The following is a 15,633-nucleotide window of genomic DNA, read 5'->3' on the forward strand; positions in this document are numbered from 1 at the left end:
GAATTTTCTACCCTTTTCCATGAAAAAAATGTTAGTGCAAACACTCGTGATGCCCCACTTCGATTACTGTGATATTCTGCTTACTGACCTAAGCGTTACTTCGGCGCAGAGACTACAACGTGTTCATAATATGTGCGTCCGTTTCGTCTGCAATATTCGCCGGGCTGATCACGTAACACCATCCCTCGAAATGTTGTCCTGGCTCCGTCTAGAAGATCGTAGGAAAATCCACTGTCTTTCCCTTCTCTTTCACATATTGCATTTCTCCACTCCTGTCTATCTTGCGTCTCGTTTTCAAAATTTATCCACCCATCATAACCTAGACACACGATCACAACACTCCTCAATATTATCCATTCCCTCCCACCCAACATCCTCATATTCATCTTCTTTCACTGTGGCTGTTCCTCGACTTTGGAATTCCCTACCGAGTAACGTCAGGGACTGTCAGACATCAAATCAATTTAAGAATAGGCTAACGAGATATTTTTCTAACAATTATTGTCAACAATAATAGCTGTTTCAGGTTTCTCAATGTTTAATGGTTATATATATCACAGATATATATCTAAATTATCTCATTATTATTATTATTATCATTATTATTATTATTACCCTACTAATATTATTATTATTATTATTATTATTATTATTATTATTATCATTATTATTATAACTGTTTCTTACCAGGGTTTATTATTGTCACACTAACATTAGTTATCCAATTTTCATTATTCACTTTCATGTTGTTTTATGATCTAGATATTAATGTATTATGATCTAGATATTAATGTAATAATGTAATAACTATGTAATTAGAATTAGAGTCTGGCTGGGCGGAAGAGAAGGCCTACTGGCCTTAGCTCTACCAGATTAAATAAATAAATTATTATTTATTATTATTATTATTATTATTATTATTATTATTATTATATATCTGGAGGCCGTCTCCTCGACCCGCAACCTGAGGACGCGCCATGCCGTGGTGATAGGGACCCTCAGATTACAGACATAGAAGTACTGAAAGTTTTGAAAGGGTCTCCCAATTCACTTTCCTAAAAACTGGTTTATTTGGGTGCTAATTTTCAGGAAGCAATCGTCATCAAAAAGAAGAAGACAACTTCTATCAATGATGTAATGTTAGCTCCTGCAAAGCAAAGAATCTTCGAGAAGAAAAAGAACGATTTCATAGAGTTGATTATAAAGAATTCAATAGCTAAACACTATAGAAATTGCTACAGCAATTTGTTAATTGCAAGTAAATTTGATTATTTCACTATTAATATAGTAATAGTTATTTCATGGAAGCAGAATATTTATTAGAATAGTCTTGTACAGACTGATATAATATAAAGTTGGCTATCTTTCAGTGATTCAGAAGGTGATGAAAATAGTATGTTATGGAGATTCCAAAATTACTGAGTTATAGAATAAAGATTTACGAAACGTTATTTCTGAAATAAGAAGTTCAGTATACAATGACAAGTTTCAAAATGTTTTGTACACAGTGCTATTGTATTCATAGAAAAATAACTCGTTTTTTGTCCGTCCCATGTTAAAACAATTTACTTTTCACAAAACTTGAATAGAACCAATTTTGTTTATTGACAACAATGTCACATCTCAACATAATGCTATTGTATGAGGAATTTCGCAGCAAGAGGGTCATAGTTTTGTTCTTTAAATGTGCAGAAATTTAATCTCTATATAACGTTTCGTTCTGAAAAGTAATTTTAAAAATTTCTGCAGAAATCTAAAACGTAATATTTTTCCCGACATACTGTGAACATTAAGAAAGTAAAAGATAATAAGACAGGTTGTTTGCAGTGAACATTAATAATGAATGCATCAGGACTCAGGAGGCTACATTCTTCTCCATGTCAATTTCTGTTGCTTCATTTAAATATCTCAGAATTACAAAGCTATTATTCGTATTTATGTATGTTTCAACACGGATACAAAATATTGTATTAAGACATAATATTCTAATTTGTGTCGTGTTGACAACCACTGTAAATAGAGGAGTGTTAAAATAAATATTTTGGATTCAATGTTTTTGAACCAGCTACATTGAAAATAATATTTCCAAAATGAAAATAGGAGTATAGAAATGCATTTTAATTTGATAACTTCAGTGAAACATATGAGGAGTTATAATTTATTATTTTTGTGAAATTTGGTATGAAGTTAGACGAGTTGTAATTGTGATAATTAATGATAACGGTAGTAATAATAATAACTGCTGTTTTACTATTTTATTATTAGTAGTATTATTTTTGTTTTGAAGTTTCAAACTGTGCATAGTCATAGCACGAATGGCCGTACGGCAGAGATGAGACGATATTAGCTCCCAATCAAGGTAGAAGAGCTCGACCTTGATCACGAGCGCATAGCGCATCCACTACATAGCGTCGTAATGTAGACAAAGGGATGTATATGCACATGCAGCGAATAAAGTCAGCAATTATTACAATAACTTGCGTTACTAAATTTCTGGCTATGTAATAGGGCTAATTATTCAGTTGTTTAATATACATTTACATATATAAACAAATCGCAAGGGAAGGGTTTTTAGGAACAAAAAGAGAAATAGGAAAAGTTAATTGTATGTAAACCATTTTCTTGTTAACAGCAATTATTTACTATGTAAATGCCTCACTTCATTGGTTAGGAGAAACTAATAGGGTCTACCTGCTCGACGTGTGTGATCTCTAAGTACTTTTGAGTAATTGTTGAAAAAATAATGACAATATATGATTGAAATAGAATTTATTGATTCTGTGATTGTGAAAATGTAGTCCTTACTCTCCAGTCGTGATTATGTAATGAGTTTTTTAGAGTGGTTTGTGAGATGCACGTAAGACGAAAAAACAAATTGATTAAATTAAGATATTAAGAGCCATAATAATTTTTGGGGTCAATCAGTTAAGGGGATATGTATGATTTTTAAAACTTCCACAATTTTCGGCCAAAATTTGTGAAATTTAAACTATATAAACAGATCTATAATAATATCTGTACAAAATTTGGTGCAATTAAGTCTAATAGTTTTGAAATTATATTTTTAAGTATATTTTATATTGACGATACTGAAAAAGTTTCTTGCATCTAAGTTTTCAAAATGTTTAGTTCATATTTGCTCAAAATCTTGAAAATAGTTACAGGAATAGAAGTGAATTAGCTTTTTGAGCTTAGTAATAGTATAAGTTAAAGTGCAATCAAAGATAAAATATTATTTCTAAATTAAAGAAACACGTAGTCTAATATCCAGAAACAAGCAACAAATAAAACATCAACGATACAATTAAAATAAAGAAATAAAAGGAATCTAGATACAATCTACTGACCCAAATGTAAATTAATTTACCTACCATGTCAATTCCGAAATCAATTTATTTCTCTCTTCTCCTGAATAATGCCTATATTTTTTTTTCATGTTGCGTCTCATAATGCCGATTTATGTTACTCTTTTTTTGCAAATGATATGTTTTTTTTTTTTACACAACAAACACTGGACTTCATCACCATGATCGAAGCATAAATATTGTATCTTCCACTCTTCCTTGAAAGCTTTAAGCGCTTCCGTTCCGTCATGATGCGCTGTGTACATCCTTTAGCAATGTTTACAGGTAAAAGAGCTCCGCGTGCGAGCAGCGGGCATAAAAGAGCTCTCGCTCGAAATTACTAGTCACCATCGCAAGACTGTACGGGCTCGTGCGAAGGATTTTGTGTACATGAGTTTGTATAATTTATTATGCATCAATAAATGCACTTTACTTATCTATCTTATAATCCATTCAGAACAAATATAAGGATCCATATGTCACTTTTCTGTAAAACACAATTTTAAGACGGCACGTCAAGAAAACTATGTAAAATAATGTATCAGTTCCTTTACAGAAACGTTCATAAATTTAAATTAATATCGAAGTAATATCAATTTTATTACTTTGTATTATAGATTCTTTAGTTAGAAAGTATGAATATAAGCTAAGTTACCTTACTTATACCTCTTTATACGTCTTAGTTCCTTTCTCTTCAAACTTTATCTTATCCCCATACTAGGGACTGCAACCAGTACTACGAATTCCATATTAATTAATATTTACTTCAATTGTCCCCACGTGTTATATCATACAACGCTGCAAATCTCTAACAGAACAGATTTCCTTTCAACTCATTTTAGCTGCCATTGTTGACAATAAAATTGCGCGAAAATGTCAGCTCACCAATGATGTCAGGTTGCTTTGCCATGTGAATCCAGTAAGTTTCAGAAATCGCTTCCACAAGGATCAACGCAGCGGAAAATATTAGATTATTTTCATCTATGTTACAAAGCTCTCTTTGTTCCAAAAACCTCCATAGACTCAGAGGTATCTGACAAGCTATTTTAGACTGTGAAAGAGCGTTTTCTGAGAGAAACTGGTTTCACAGGTCGATTCAGCTCTACAGAAACAGAGGGAACCCGTTTGGAACAGCATTTCGTCTCCGGATGAGCTGAGCGCATTTTGATTCAACACTTCTCAATTATGTAATCAATACGTATCACAAAGCTACAAATTCAGAATGAATCATCATTTCCACTTCTTGAAGCTACAACATATTAAATATAAGCATTACATATTTATTAAGCAAACCAACGTTTATATATTTTTATTTCCAGACTACAAATTATAATGGCGAAAGAATTCCGAGCCCCGGGTAAAGACGTGGTACAAAAAATTTGGAAAGAATTGGGATTAAATGAAGAAAGAGTGAAGGAATCAGTAGAAGCTCTGAAGAAATGGCTAGCCATGGAACCCCATCTGCCTGAAGAATCTGGTAGGTAACAAATATACACATATGTATTACACGTTAATCAATATGTTTGTTCAGCTACATTACACTATTTTATTTGTGATAAGTCAGTTATGTTAGCGCGGCCGTTTCTAGGCCCTAAACGAGATAGAATATCAGAATCGCATGCAGGCACACGCTTAAATGATATTCTACGTCACTGTTGCTCCTTGTTTAAACGGTAGTAACACACATGGGTTAAATTTATGTAAAATCTTAACAACTCTACGCTTCTAAATCCAAGTCTTTATGTATAGGGGAAACTCGGCTAATTCCGCAGTAGTGCATACATGATTTTACTGCGACTTTACAATAGCGTGAACGTAAGTTTTGAGAGGCTGTCAACAGGAGGCATATCCTCTGCAGTGCTATAGAAAAACATCAAGGATATTGGTCGACACTTCTGTCGGCAATACAGTGAAACATCAAAAGCTGGGTGTTTTTCGTGTTTTGGTACACAGCTGTGAAGAAAGTGAGCATTGTTACATATAAATTGTTCCTTTTATGTTACTTTCATAATGTATTACATAATTATTTACTACTGCGGAATTAGCCAAGTCCTATTGCGGATTTATCCGCACTGTTACGGAATTACCCGAGTTGTTCTTCTTCAGCTGTAATGTATATATATTTTCATTTTAATAGGTCTCTTTATCTCATTTGGTAATGAAAGGTTTCGTCCATGTCTACATATCTTGATAATATTTTTCAATAAACACTTTGAGAAAATATGATACGGTAGATTTACTTCTTAATATTGCGGAATTAGCCGAGTATCCCCTATAAAATATCCAAATTTAATATGAGTTACATAACCAATTTCCAAAATGCGGAACATCTGAACGAAAACTTCGGCTGACCTCAAGGATCCAGAATATACATAAGAAACATAACAAAAATGTTCAATTAACAATTTGAAGCAAAAGACGAAATAGCCTACAATATACTGACAAAATATTATTGTGTGAAAGTAAAACTTAAAGTAATTCTTGTGTTCGCTTCGTCTGCGATGTTCCGTCGCGCTGACCACATTACCCCATCCTTCCAAACACTAAACTGGCTACGGCTTAACGAACGTAGAAATTTTCATTCTCTTGTTCTCCTTTTCCAAGTCCTTCACACTTCTACACCTACCTACCTAGCCTCCCGTTTCAGTTACCTGTCATCATAACATAATCTCTTCACACGCACGCAAAATAACCGCATATTAGCCATACCAACACATAAGACATAATCGTATTCATCATCATAGACAATCTCGCTCTCACGCTTGTGGAATACCCTACCCAGTGACATCAGAGACTGTCGGAATTTAGCAGCGTTCAAAAGCAAGCTTATTAAGCATTTTCTTACTGCGTAGAGTACGTTTAATTTTTACTTAATTAATAAAAAAATGTTTCTCTCTTCTTAACATTTACAATAAACTGTCTAGCTAATCTTTTAGTACTTTTATTTTTATTGTAATTGTAAATTTCATATTAATTGTAATTATAATTGTAATTGTATTCTTAATATTGTAGTCGTAATACCTTGGTAGAGGGGAAGAGAAGGCCTAATGGCCTTATCTCTACCAGGTTAAATAAATAAATAAATAAATAAATAATTTCTACATATATAAATTATGGTGCAGTGTGGATAACGCATTCCTCAGTATCACCACACAATTATTTCTACATCTTCACATGTGAAGTTTGGGACAATATGAGTGGATCTGTGAATTTAAATAATGTTTTTCTTGCACCAAAAAGGAGGTAATCCCATGTAGTGTTTGTAATGTTGTACCTCTCCCATAAGTGAGGAATGCATTGGCTGTAGAAGGACTCTTTTCGTCATTGATTTGAATGACCTGCTGCTACTGATCTTTTTCCAAACGTATCGTCGGATCTAAATAAGACTCCCTTGATTGCATCGATCGAATGCCACAATGTCTGTTCCTCTTGTTGCCTCATTCTCTGCTAAGCAATGAACCCCTTCGTACACTGTGTTTTACGAAGACTGGTTGCAATAAAATTTAGAAATCTGCAACGCATATTCCGCAATAATGCCTCTTCTGGACAGTAATACATATTATGATTAAGAAATTCGAATTTCTGAAAACCCGGCTGGCTGCATAGTTGGTCTGTCAACAAACTATCTGGCACGGATCGTACTGCTGATATGTTAGTTGACATCTTGAAGGTATTAGCACAGTCTAGTATATATAGTCACGAAGCTTGAGTTGTGAGGATGCTAGGAACAATATACTGTGGCAGTACTATATCGCATTGTCTGTAATGAGGCGACATTAGCGATATTGGTAGTGTTTAGCAACTATGATGCATATTAACTACGTACTGAGCTTCGTGACTGTCTATACTAGACTGTGGTATTAGTCCACTCTGAGGAGGATAATACTTTTCTGTGCTGATCCAAGAGTCAGATTTCGGATCTTCCGTGTAAGTTACCACCCTTGCCCATTTTGTGCGAGCCAACACCACTCATCAAATGATCTTCGCCACATTTCATCTCTTTAAACATCGTCCTGTAGCAGGATGGTTTTCATCGCTGCAAGAAAATTTAAGCTGAGAAGAGCTTCTCGTTTTTCAATCTCGAGAATGAAGACATTAATAATTCATTTTGAGAACACAACTAAAACTGTCGTTGTGCTACGCATGGTCTTCCCATTCAAACTTAACTATGCTAAAGTCCGAAGATTCTTCGAAGCATATAGCACAATGGTTGGACAGTCATGTGATAAACATGATATCCTTAACACTCGTATGAATAATTTGTCAATGTCATGTTGATTAAGTGTACTTTGAAGTAAATAAATGATCCTTGGCCAAATATGAAGAGTACAGGTATAATTCCATGTAAAGTTGATTTGAATTATTTCGAGGGAAAAATTGTTCGCGGTCGGGCTTGATTTGCATAATACACGTTACTGTACGTTACAGAAAATCACATTTTAAGTCACACAGAGTTAGTGTGCACTCAATATTGGTTGCTTGACGGTTGTCAGTCCACTTTGAGGTCTGTGAATATAGAGGGAAAAATTGGATCAGTGTCTGGTAGAGTTCCCGGGTAGCAAAGTTGGTAGAGCGTTGGTACGTTTAACCAAAGGTCCCGGGTTCGATGCCCGCCCCGGAACAATTTTTCCCTCGAAATTATTCAATTCTTCGTTAGTAAAAGCGTTCGTATGCTTACACATGATTGATTAATTAATATCTATTAAAAACTGTACTTTGTTTCATAAACTTACGTCAACATCCATGTTTAATATGTGTCTATGTGTCGCACTGTAAGTAACTGAATTTTAGTTACATCACAGCAAACCTGAGCTCCTAACAAATGATACGTACTTATACAACGGTTGCATTGCACTTCCTTGACCACTCTTACCCAGCGATGAATACACAACTAATAAAATAAGAGTTGTGTACATCACTGCGATGGCTGAATGGTCAGACCTTCAATCTGTCACGCAGGTGGTTCGAGTTCGAGTCCCGGGATTTTTTATTGAAAAAATTCACAGTGAATCTTGTGGCGGAAAAGACTGCATTTGAAGTTTTATCGCAGTTCTCCCGTTTCCCCATATTAGGCATCTACATCATTCAGTCAGCATTTCTGCAATTCGTCACTCGATAGGATTCTGCGGACGCCAGCATACGAAGCACGTAGTGGGATGGTCTAGGATCAAATTGGGTAGCTTGCTCAAAACCTGGGTACGCAGAGAACCTTAGTGTAGTCAGCCGGTGTGTGCTTGGATTGAGGGTTAGCACAATTGATCTTAAAAGACCGCAGTTCTGGTTCATATGCGACCTCCAGTTGATTACAATATCATGAAAGTTCGATGTACAAGGAGGAGTGATTCAGATCATTGTAATACTGTGTTTTATTTTCCTGTGATGATATTCACGCAGGAAATGAACTATTCTGCTCTTATTAGCACAACTTATGAAAGCATTTATTACAAAATATTATTTTAAAATATAAAAGGATGTATTTGACAATATTATTTCGAAAATTATTTAACACAAACCTGAAAATATTTAATTATTATGCAAATATTTAATTATTATGCACATCCTTCAACTCACATCTCATATATTCCACTTGCCCACACCTGTGGAGTAATGGTCAGCGCGTCTGGCCGCGAAACCAGGTGGCCCGGGTTCGAATCCCGGTTGAGGCAAGTTACTTGGTTGAGGTTTTTTCCGGGGTTTCCCTTCAACCCAATACTAGCAAATGCTGGGTAACTTTCGGTGCTGGACCCCGGACTCATCTCACCGGCATTATCACCTTCATTTCATTCAGACGCTAAATAACCTAGATGTTGATACAGCGTCGTAAAATAACCCCCAAAAAATATTCCACTTTGTGTAACAACAACAACAACAACAACATTAAGACAGTGTGATTCAATTACTCAGTTTCTCTGTCATCCTCTTTTTATATAAATGTATGTGTGTTTGAGTGTGTGTGTGTGTGTGTGTGTGTGTGTGTGTGTGTGTGTGTGTGTGTGTGTGTGTGTGTGTGTGTGTGTGTGTGTGTGTTAATTTGTTGAGTCTCACCTTTTTCTTCCTTGTTTCATCTAGAACTATATGTATAATAATATTCTCTCTCTAACTTGTTTTGATAGAATGATGAACAAAATCTTTTTTCGCTCTTAATTTCATGGGTTTGAAGCAGATACCAAGACATTTCATAATCTTCATGAATTTAAAACATTATTGTGGATTCCTTGCGTTGTTTTCCAACATTCCCGAGGTACTTTCTTCCTCCTTTTTCACTGATGCAAGAGCTACCACACTGTATGTAAATAACCAAATTAGGAAGCCTGTAATTTGTTTTGTTTCTTTGCCAGGCAGTTTACATGAGGCCCGATTAGAACGCTAGTTGATACGCTGCAAGAACAGCATGGAGAGAACCAAGCAGTCCATAGACTTGTATTACACACTGAAGTCTCTGTCTCCGGATTTGATGTGCGACTGGAATCCTAGAAGTAAACGATACCTGGACGCCGTTCAAACAATGTGAATATAAATTATTTTTTCTAGTTAATGTTTTCTATTTAATTTTCAAGTTAATTATTTATTGACTTATTTTTTAAAAAATGTCAATTTAATATTCTTAATTGATCTTTTCGATAACCTTATAATATCTACTTAATTTAGCTTATACTGTATGTATCTCTCCAAAAAAAAGCTTGAGTTCCTTTCATCCACTTTTTATCATATTATCTCAAGGAATATTTATGCGGAATTCGAACAGTTTTCCGCTACTTTTCACTGTATAATGGTTTTCATAATTACTTAAATCCAAAGTGACAGAGTGATTCAAATTCGTGAATCCTTTAAAGTACATTATGAAAACTTCATACAGATGATGATGATGGACATACAACTTGAGGATAAAGAGAAGCTTAACTTCTCAAGTGCTTCGTTTATTGGCTCGAGCCGAAAGGTGACTTCCATAAGAACCATGAGTGACGTGAAGCTGTTGAGTTTCAAGGTGGATTCTTTCCACCACCTTTATATAAAATCTAATAATATCATAAATATTCATTTTATGTCATTATAAGATTGGAAGCACGGGCTCATCGGAAAGTAACATTTGTTCTGTTCTTATACCTATAGAGTTAGTTAGTTTTTCTCAGACGACAAATAACGGAGACATTTTTGTTAGAAATAATGCAATTAATATTGCTTTGGGATGAAGGAGAAATAACTATTCCTGAATTCTAGCTTGTTATTTGTTAATCCTCTTGTTAAATGTATTTACCATCACTACTACTACCATCACTACTACCACTACCAACAATACCACTATTACAACTACTACCACCAATAATAATAATAATAATAATAATAATAATAATAATAATAATAATAATAATAATAATCTTGCCTATGCTGATGACGTGAATATGTTAGGAGAAAATACACAAACGATTAGGGAAAACACGGAAATTTTACTTGAAGCAAGTAAAGCGATCGGTTTGGAAGTAAATCCCGAAAAGACACAGTATATGATTATGTCTCGTGACCAGAATATTGTACGAAATGGAAATATAAAAATTGGAGATTTATCCTTCGAAGAGGTGGAAAAATTCAAATATCTTGGAGCAACAGTAACAAAATATAAATGACACTCGGGAGGAAATTAAACGCAGAATAAATATGGGAAATGCGTGTTATTATTCGGTTGAGAAGCTCTTATCATCCAGTCTGCTGTCCAAAAATCTGAAAGTTAAAATTTATAAAAACAGTTATATTACCGGTTCTTCTGTATGGTTGTGAAACTTGGACTCTCACTCTGAGAGAGGAACATAGGTTCAGGGTGTTTGAGAATAAGGTGCTTAGGAAAATATTTGGGGCTAAGCGGGATGAAGTTACAGGAGAATGGAGAAAGTTACAAAACACAGAACTGCACGCATTGTATTCTTCACCTAACATAATTAAGAACATAAAATCCAGACGTTTGAGATGGGCAGGGCATGTAGCACGTATGGGCGAATCCAGAAATGCATATAGAGTGTTAGTTGGGAGACCGGAGGGAAAAAGACCTTTAGGGAGGCCAAGACGTAGATGGGAGGATAATATTAAAATGGATTTGAGGAAGGTGGGGTGTGATGATAGAGACTGGATTAATCTTGCACAGGATAGGGACCGATGGCGGGCTTATGTGAGGGCGGCAATGAACCTTCGGGTTCCTTAAAAGCCATTTGTAAGTAAGTAAGTAATTAATAAGCTTATAAATTCATCAGGGCCATCATATTTCTGTTATAACTGTTGAAATTAAATTCTTATATTTTAGAAAACTGTGAAATAATTTTTTATTTCTTAGTAAAAAATTGAAAAGCTCAGTCGAAGAAAACTGCCTTCTTCTGTTTCTATAGTCAGTGGAGTAATTGTCTGTTTTATACGAAGGTAGTGAAGAAAAGTTTTTAACTACCCTACACCAAAGAATACACTTCAACTTTTGAACTTCCCCTGAAATAAAACTGATCGTTCTAACTAATCCCTCTGTCCTGAATCCGAATTTCAAACACAGCGTATCGTATCAACTTTTCCTGGGAAAATTAAATTGTAAGAAAATATAATTTTTCATATTTTTAAGCACGCAAAGGAAATTTTGCACTACCAAACATTCTACATGTTTTATTTTTACTACATACAGGACGCCCCTATCACGAATATGTTCCCTTCTTAAGGGGTTAGGTAGAGCTTATAGCAGTAAATTTTTTTTAAATACTCAACATTTTTATCTTCCATTACTATACCTTGTACAATAACGAAAATTGTTTATGTGTAAAACACTATCTTTCTGCAGTAAGAAAAAAATACTTTTACGATTTACAAAAAATTATTTATATTTCTTTTTCAAAATTCATAATGGTGGTAGTTCACTGTGCAGTGATCATAAACTTGTTATACTTTTCATGTTCTCTCTATTTTATTTTATTGCTGAAACTCATGTTTACAATATCATGCTCTTTCAACTACATTCCTTAATAAATACTGTAATATTTTATTTTATTTTGTGTTAGAAGAAAATATTGATATTCCACCATTTGTTTTAATGAATTTATTTTTTATCAGACAATCTATCAAAGATAGAGAAGTGATCTTGCACCATATTGTAGATATGACATGCATAAATACACATAAAAATTATATCACAGAATGTTGTATAATTTTTTATTTATGTGGGAAACGCTTCATCACTGCACAGTGAACTAAAGTTTGAAAAAAAAAACGTAAACAATTTTTTTTATTTAATTTTTTTTTTCATATAGCAGAAGGACAGTGTTTTACACATACTAATTTTCATTATTGTACAAGATACAGTAATGCAGGAAAATAATGTTGAATATTTCCAATATTTTACTGCTGTAAGCTGTACCTAACACCTTAAGTGAGACAGAAACCCATACACATTGCTACCATAAACAAATTTCTCTTTATTACAAAAAAATATGACCGCACCTAAGAAGAAATGTTTTTGAAAAGCCGATGTAATAGTGGCAGGCTCTAGAAGGCGCAATCATATAGTCGAAGATCTAATAGTTATCGTTACCTTCTTGTGAGGTGCAAGATTTTGAACTCCGAATGTGAATTTGAATGAGACTTTTCGGATAATTGTAATTAAAAAGATATTCTCCAGGCATAAGGGGAGAAGTTTATTATATTATGTGGAATACGAAAGATTTTGAATTTTAATTATATTTTTATCACATCTTTACAATTTGATGCAGTACTCCTCAGAGAAACTGAAAATAAGAAGCATGGGTGTAGAACACGCCAGTTAAGTAAAATGTGTCCACACTGATGGACAAACGGTTAGCGCGTCCGGCCGCGAAACCAGGTGGCCCGGATTCGAATCCTGGTCTGAGCAAGTTACCTGGTTGAGATTTTTTCCGGGGTTTTCCCTCAACCCAATTTGAACAAATCCTGGATAACTTTCGGTGCTGGAAACCGGACTCATTGCACCCGCATTATGACCTTCATATCATCCAGACGCTAAATAACCTGAGATGTTCATACAGCGTCGTATAATAACCTACTAAAGAATGTAAAATGCAATGACGTAATTTCACACTTTCATTGGTTGCGTGTTTTCAAGGATAATATTTCAATAATTCACTTTTATTAAGGATTAATAGTTGGACGGATACTTTTTCACAAGTGAAAGGAATGGAATTTAAAAATCATGAAACACAGTGGCATAATTATGATAAAGGTGCAGTACAGCAAGAGAAGACAAAATATAATTTATAAATTCATTATATATATATTTTTAATATTAGTTCACAATTTGAGCGCCTATTTCGGATGAATTAGTTCGTCTGTTTATTTTTAACATTTATAGTGTTTGCACTTCCGAACTCTAGTGATAAAAATGATAGCGTTACGCTATCATTTCTAACTCTGATGATCATAATAAATTAAATTTTTAGTTAACATGTTAGCGTTGAACTTCACACTGTAGGTAGGAATGGCGAAGTTGTGGTATTCGTGGTTATGAGGGTGGTATAATGAATACTGTAGGCCTACTGGAAGTTATTCGGACAGAGATAATACTACTCAAGGCTGAATTGTAGTCTTGAACATGATGGCGGTGACTTTAATAATGTGGTCCCAAACAGTAACGATCATTGTGCTGACATGGTTATAGTGGTTACTATGGTGGTATTGGTAATGCTACAGGTGGTTAATGTGACGTCTATGGTGATAAGGATGGCAAAATTGATGTTTATGGTGATGTTGGTGATGATCTATATGATATTTACACCGGTGAATACCCTGTTATTGTTGATTGTGACCATGGAGAAATAATTATCTAGTACTAAATATGCCATTTCTGTTGTTACAGTTGTTTCTTTCCAATGCCAGAACTAACACCTGAAGGAGACCGAGTTATTATGATTAAATATCTAACAAAGGATGCAATTAATTATACGCATGAAGATATAGCTAAGGTAGTTTTAATGGTAAATGAAGCCAGGTTGTGCGAAGAATATTGCTCCTCAGATATATATGTATTTGATTTGGAAAACTATACACTTGGACATGCTTCTAGAATAACGTTTACTACTGCGAAGAAAAGCATAGTCTGTCTGCTGGTAAGATATGTACTTTCTCTCTTCTCGGAATTTTTACCTACCATCTGTTTCGGCCATATTTCTCACGTTTGACTACTATTGGCAAACAGAACAGTCAATTAACAAAATAATTATTCAATAGATAACGCATTAGTCATTTCATTTATCTAAATGTTCACTTATAAGTTCCTAGTCGGGTTCTTCTCTTGTGTAACAAGTGATGCATGTGACTGTAAGTGAGTTGAGTTCTCTTTGTTAACAAGAAAGTGAGTTAATGGATGTACTAGCACAATAGATCACTTCATTCCTGTACATTATTTCCAACCCAATTCGTGTCTCACAATTTTTTCTACACTAGAACAGGTTATTTAAAATGGTTTTCGAACTGTTAATATAAAAGAGTCATATGTATGTGTATGTATGAGTCAAATTGAGAAACTTTCCTTAAGAGAGATAGCGAACTTGTAATTAAAGTCAATAAGGACACATTGATTTGTACATCACATTTGACGAATTAGCAAGCAGGCGAAATAGACTCTAGCTCATATTCTTATGAACTTGAAACTCTCCGAAATAGAATTTAATATTCAGCAAGATACTACCATCCTAATAAATGAAAGATCCACAATTTATGGAAAAAACAAATTAAAACTTATCAACAGTAATATAAATAGTTCTGATATTTTTCCGGTAATTTAATTCAGTTCACAGTATATTTCTTGTCGTGATAATTATTTGAAGGTCACAAGTCTCGAAATAATTATTCAATGGCAAGAAGCATTAACATCATATATTGTTCTGCACAAGAGCAGGTCTTTCACTGCAAATCCAGCATTCTCTAGTCTTTCCTATTTTCTGCCTTCCTCTTGGTCTACGGAAATGATCCATATATCTTATTATCCTCTATCATCTTATATATATATATATATATATATATATGTATATATACATACAGGGTGTTTCCGAGGTGATGCTACATACTTTCAGGGATAGGCTAATGGCGAAGGGACATGTATCAATTTGTGATCAGGGACCCTGGTCCGGAAATGACCGAGTCGAAAGTTACAAGCAAAAATAGTTGTGTGGAAATGAAATAATTTTATTCCTCTGTACACCTTATTTATGCGTATTTATCTGTACATCTTACACATACTCTATTCATCTGACGTTGTTTACGTTGCCTACTTACAGTATTCCATTCAGTGCGCTGT

At 34.3% G+C, this 15,633-nt stretch overlaps 1 protein-coding gene across 4 annotated transcripts in view; it reads left to right on the plus strand.

Moving 5' to 3' along the window:
- The window catches only part of LOC138711795 (alpha-tocopherol transfer protein-like), a 57,720-nt gene that overhangs the window by 26,092 nt on the left and 15,995 nt on the right, over window positions 1-15,633 (plus strand). For all 4 annotated transcript variants that reach the window (XM_069843027.1, XM_069843026.1, XM_069843024.1 and 1 more), the window contains exons 2-4: window positions 4,664-4,821; window positions 9,683-9,851; window positions 14,194-14,443. In XM_069843027.1, the coding sequence (XP_069699128.1) occupies window positions 9,736-9,851; window positions 14,194-14,443 (366 nt within the window). In that variant the 5' untranslated portion in view covers window positions 4,664-4,821; window positions 9,683-9,735. The remainder of the gene's footprint in view (window positions 1-4,663; window positions 4,822-9,682; window positions 9,852-14,193; window positions 14,444-15,633) is intronic.

The sequence above is a fragment of the Periplaneta americana genome, chromosome 13 (assembly GCF_040183065.1).
Source record: "Periplaneta americana isolate PAMFEO1 chromosome 13, P.americana_PAMFEO1_priV1, whole genome shotgun sequence".
Lineage (NCBI taxonomy): Eukaryota > Metazoa > Arthropoda > Insecta > Blattodea > Blattidae > Periplaneta > Periplaneta americana.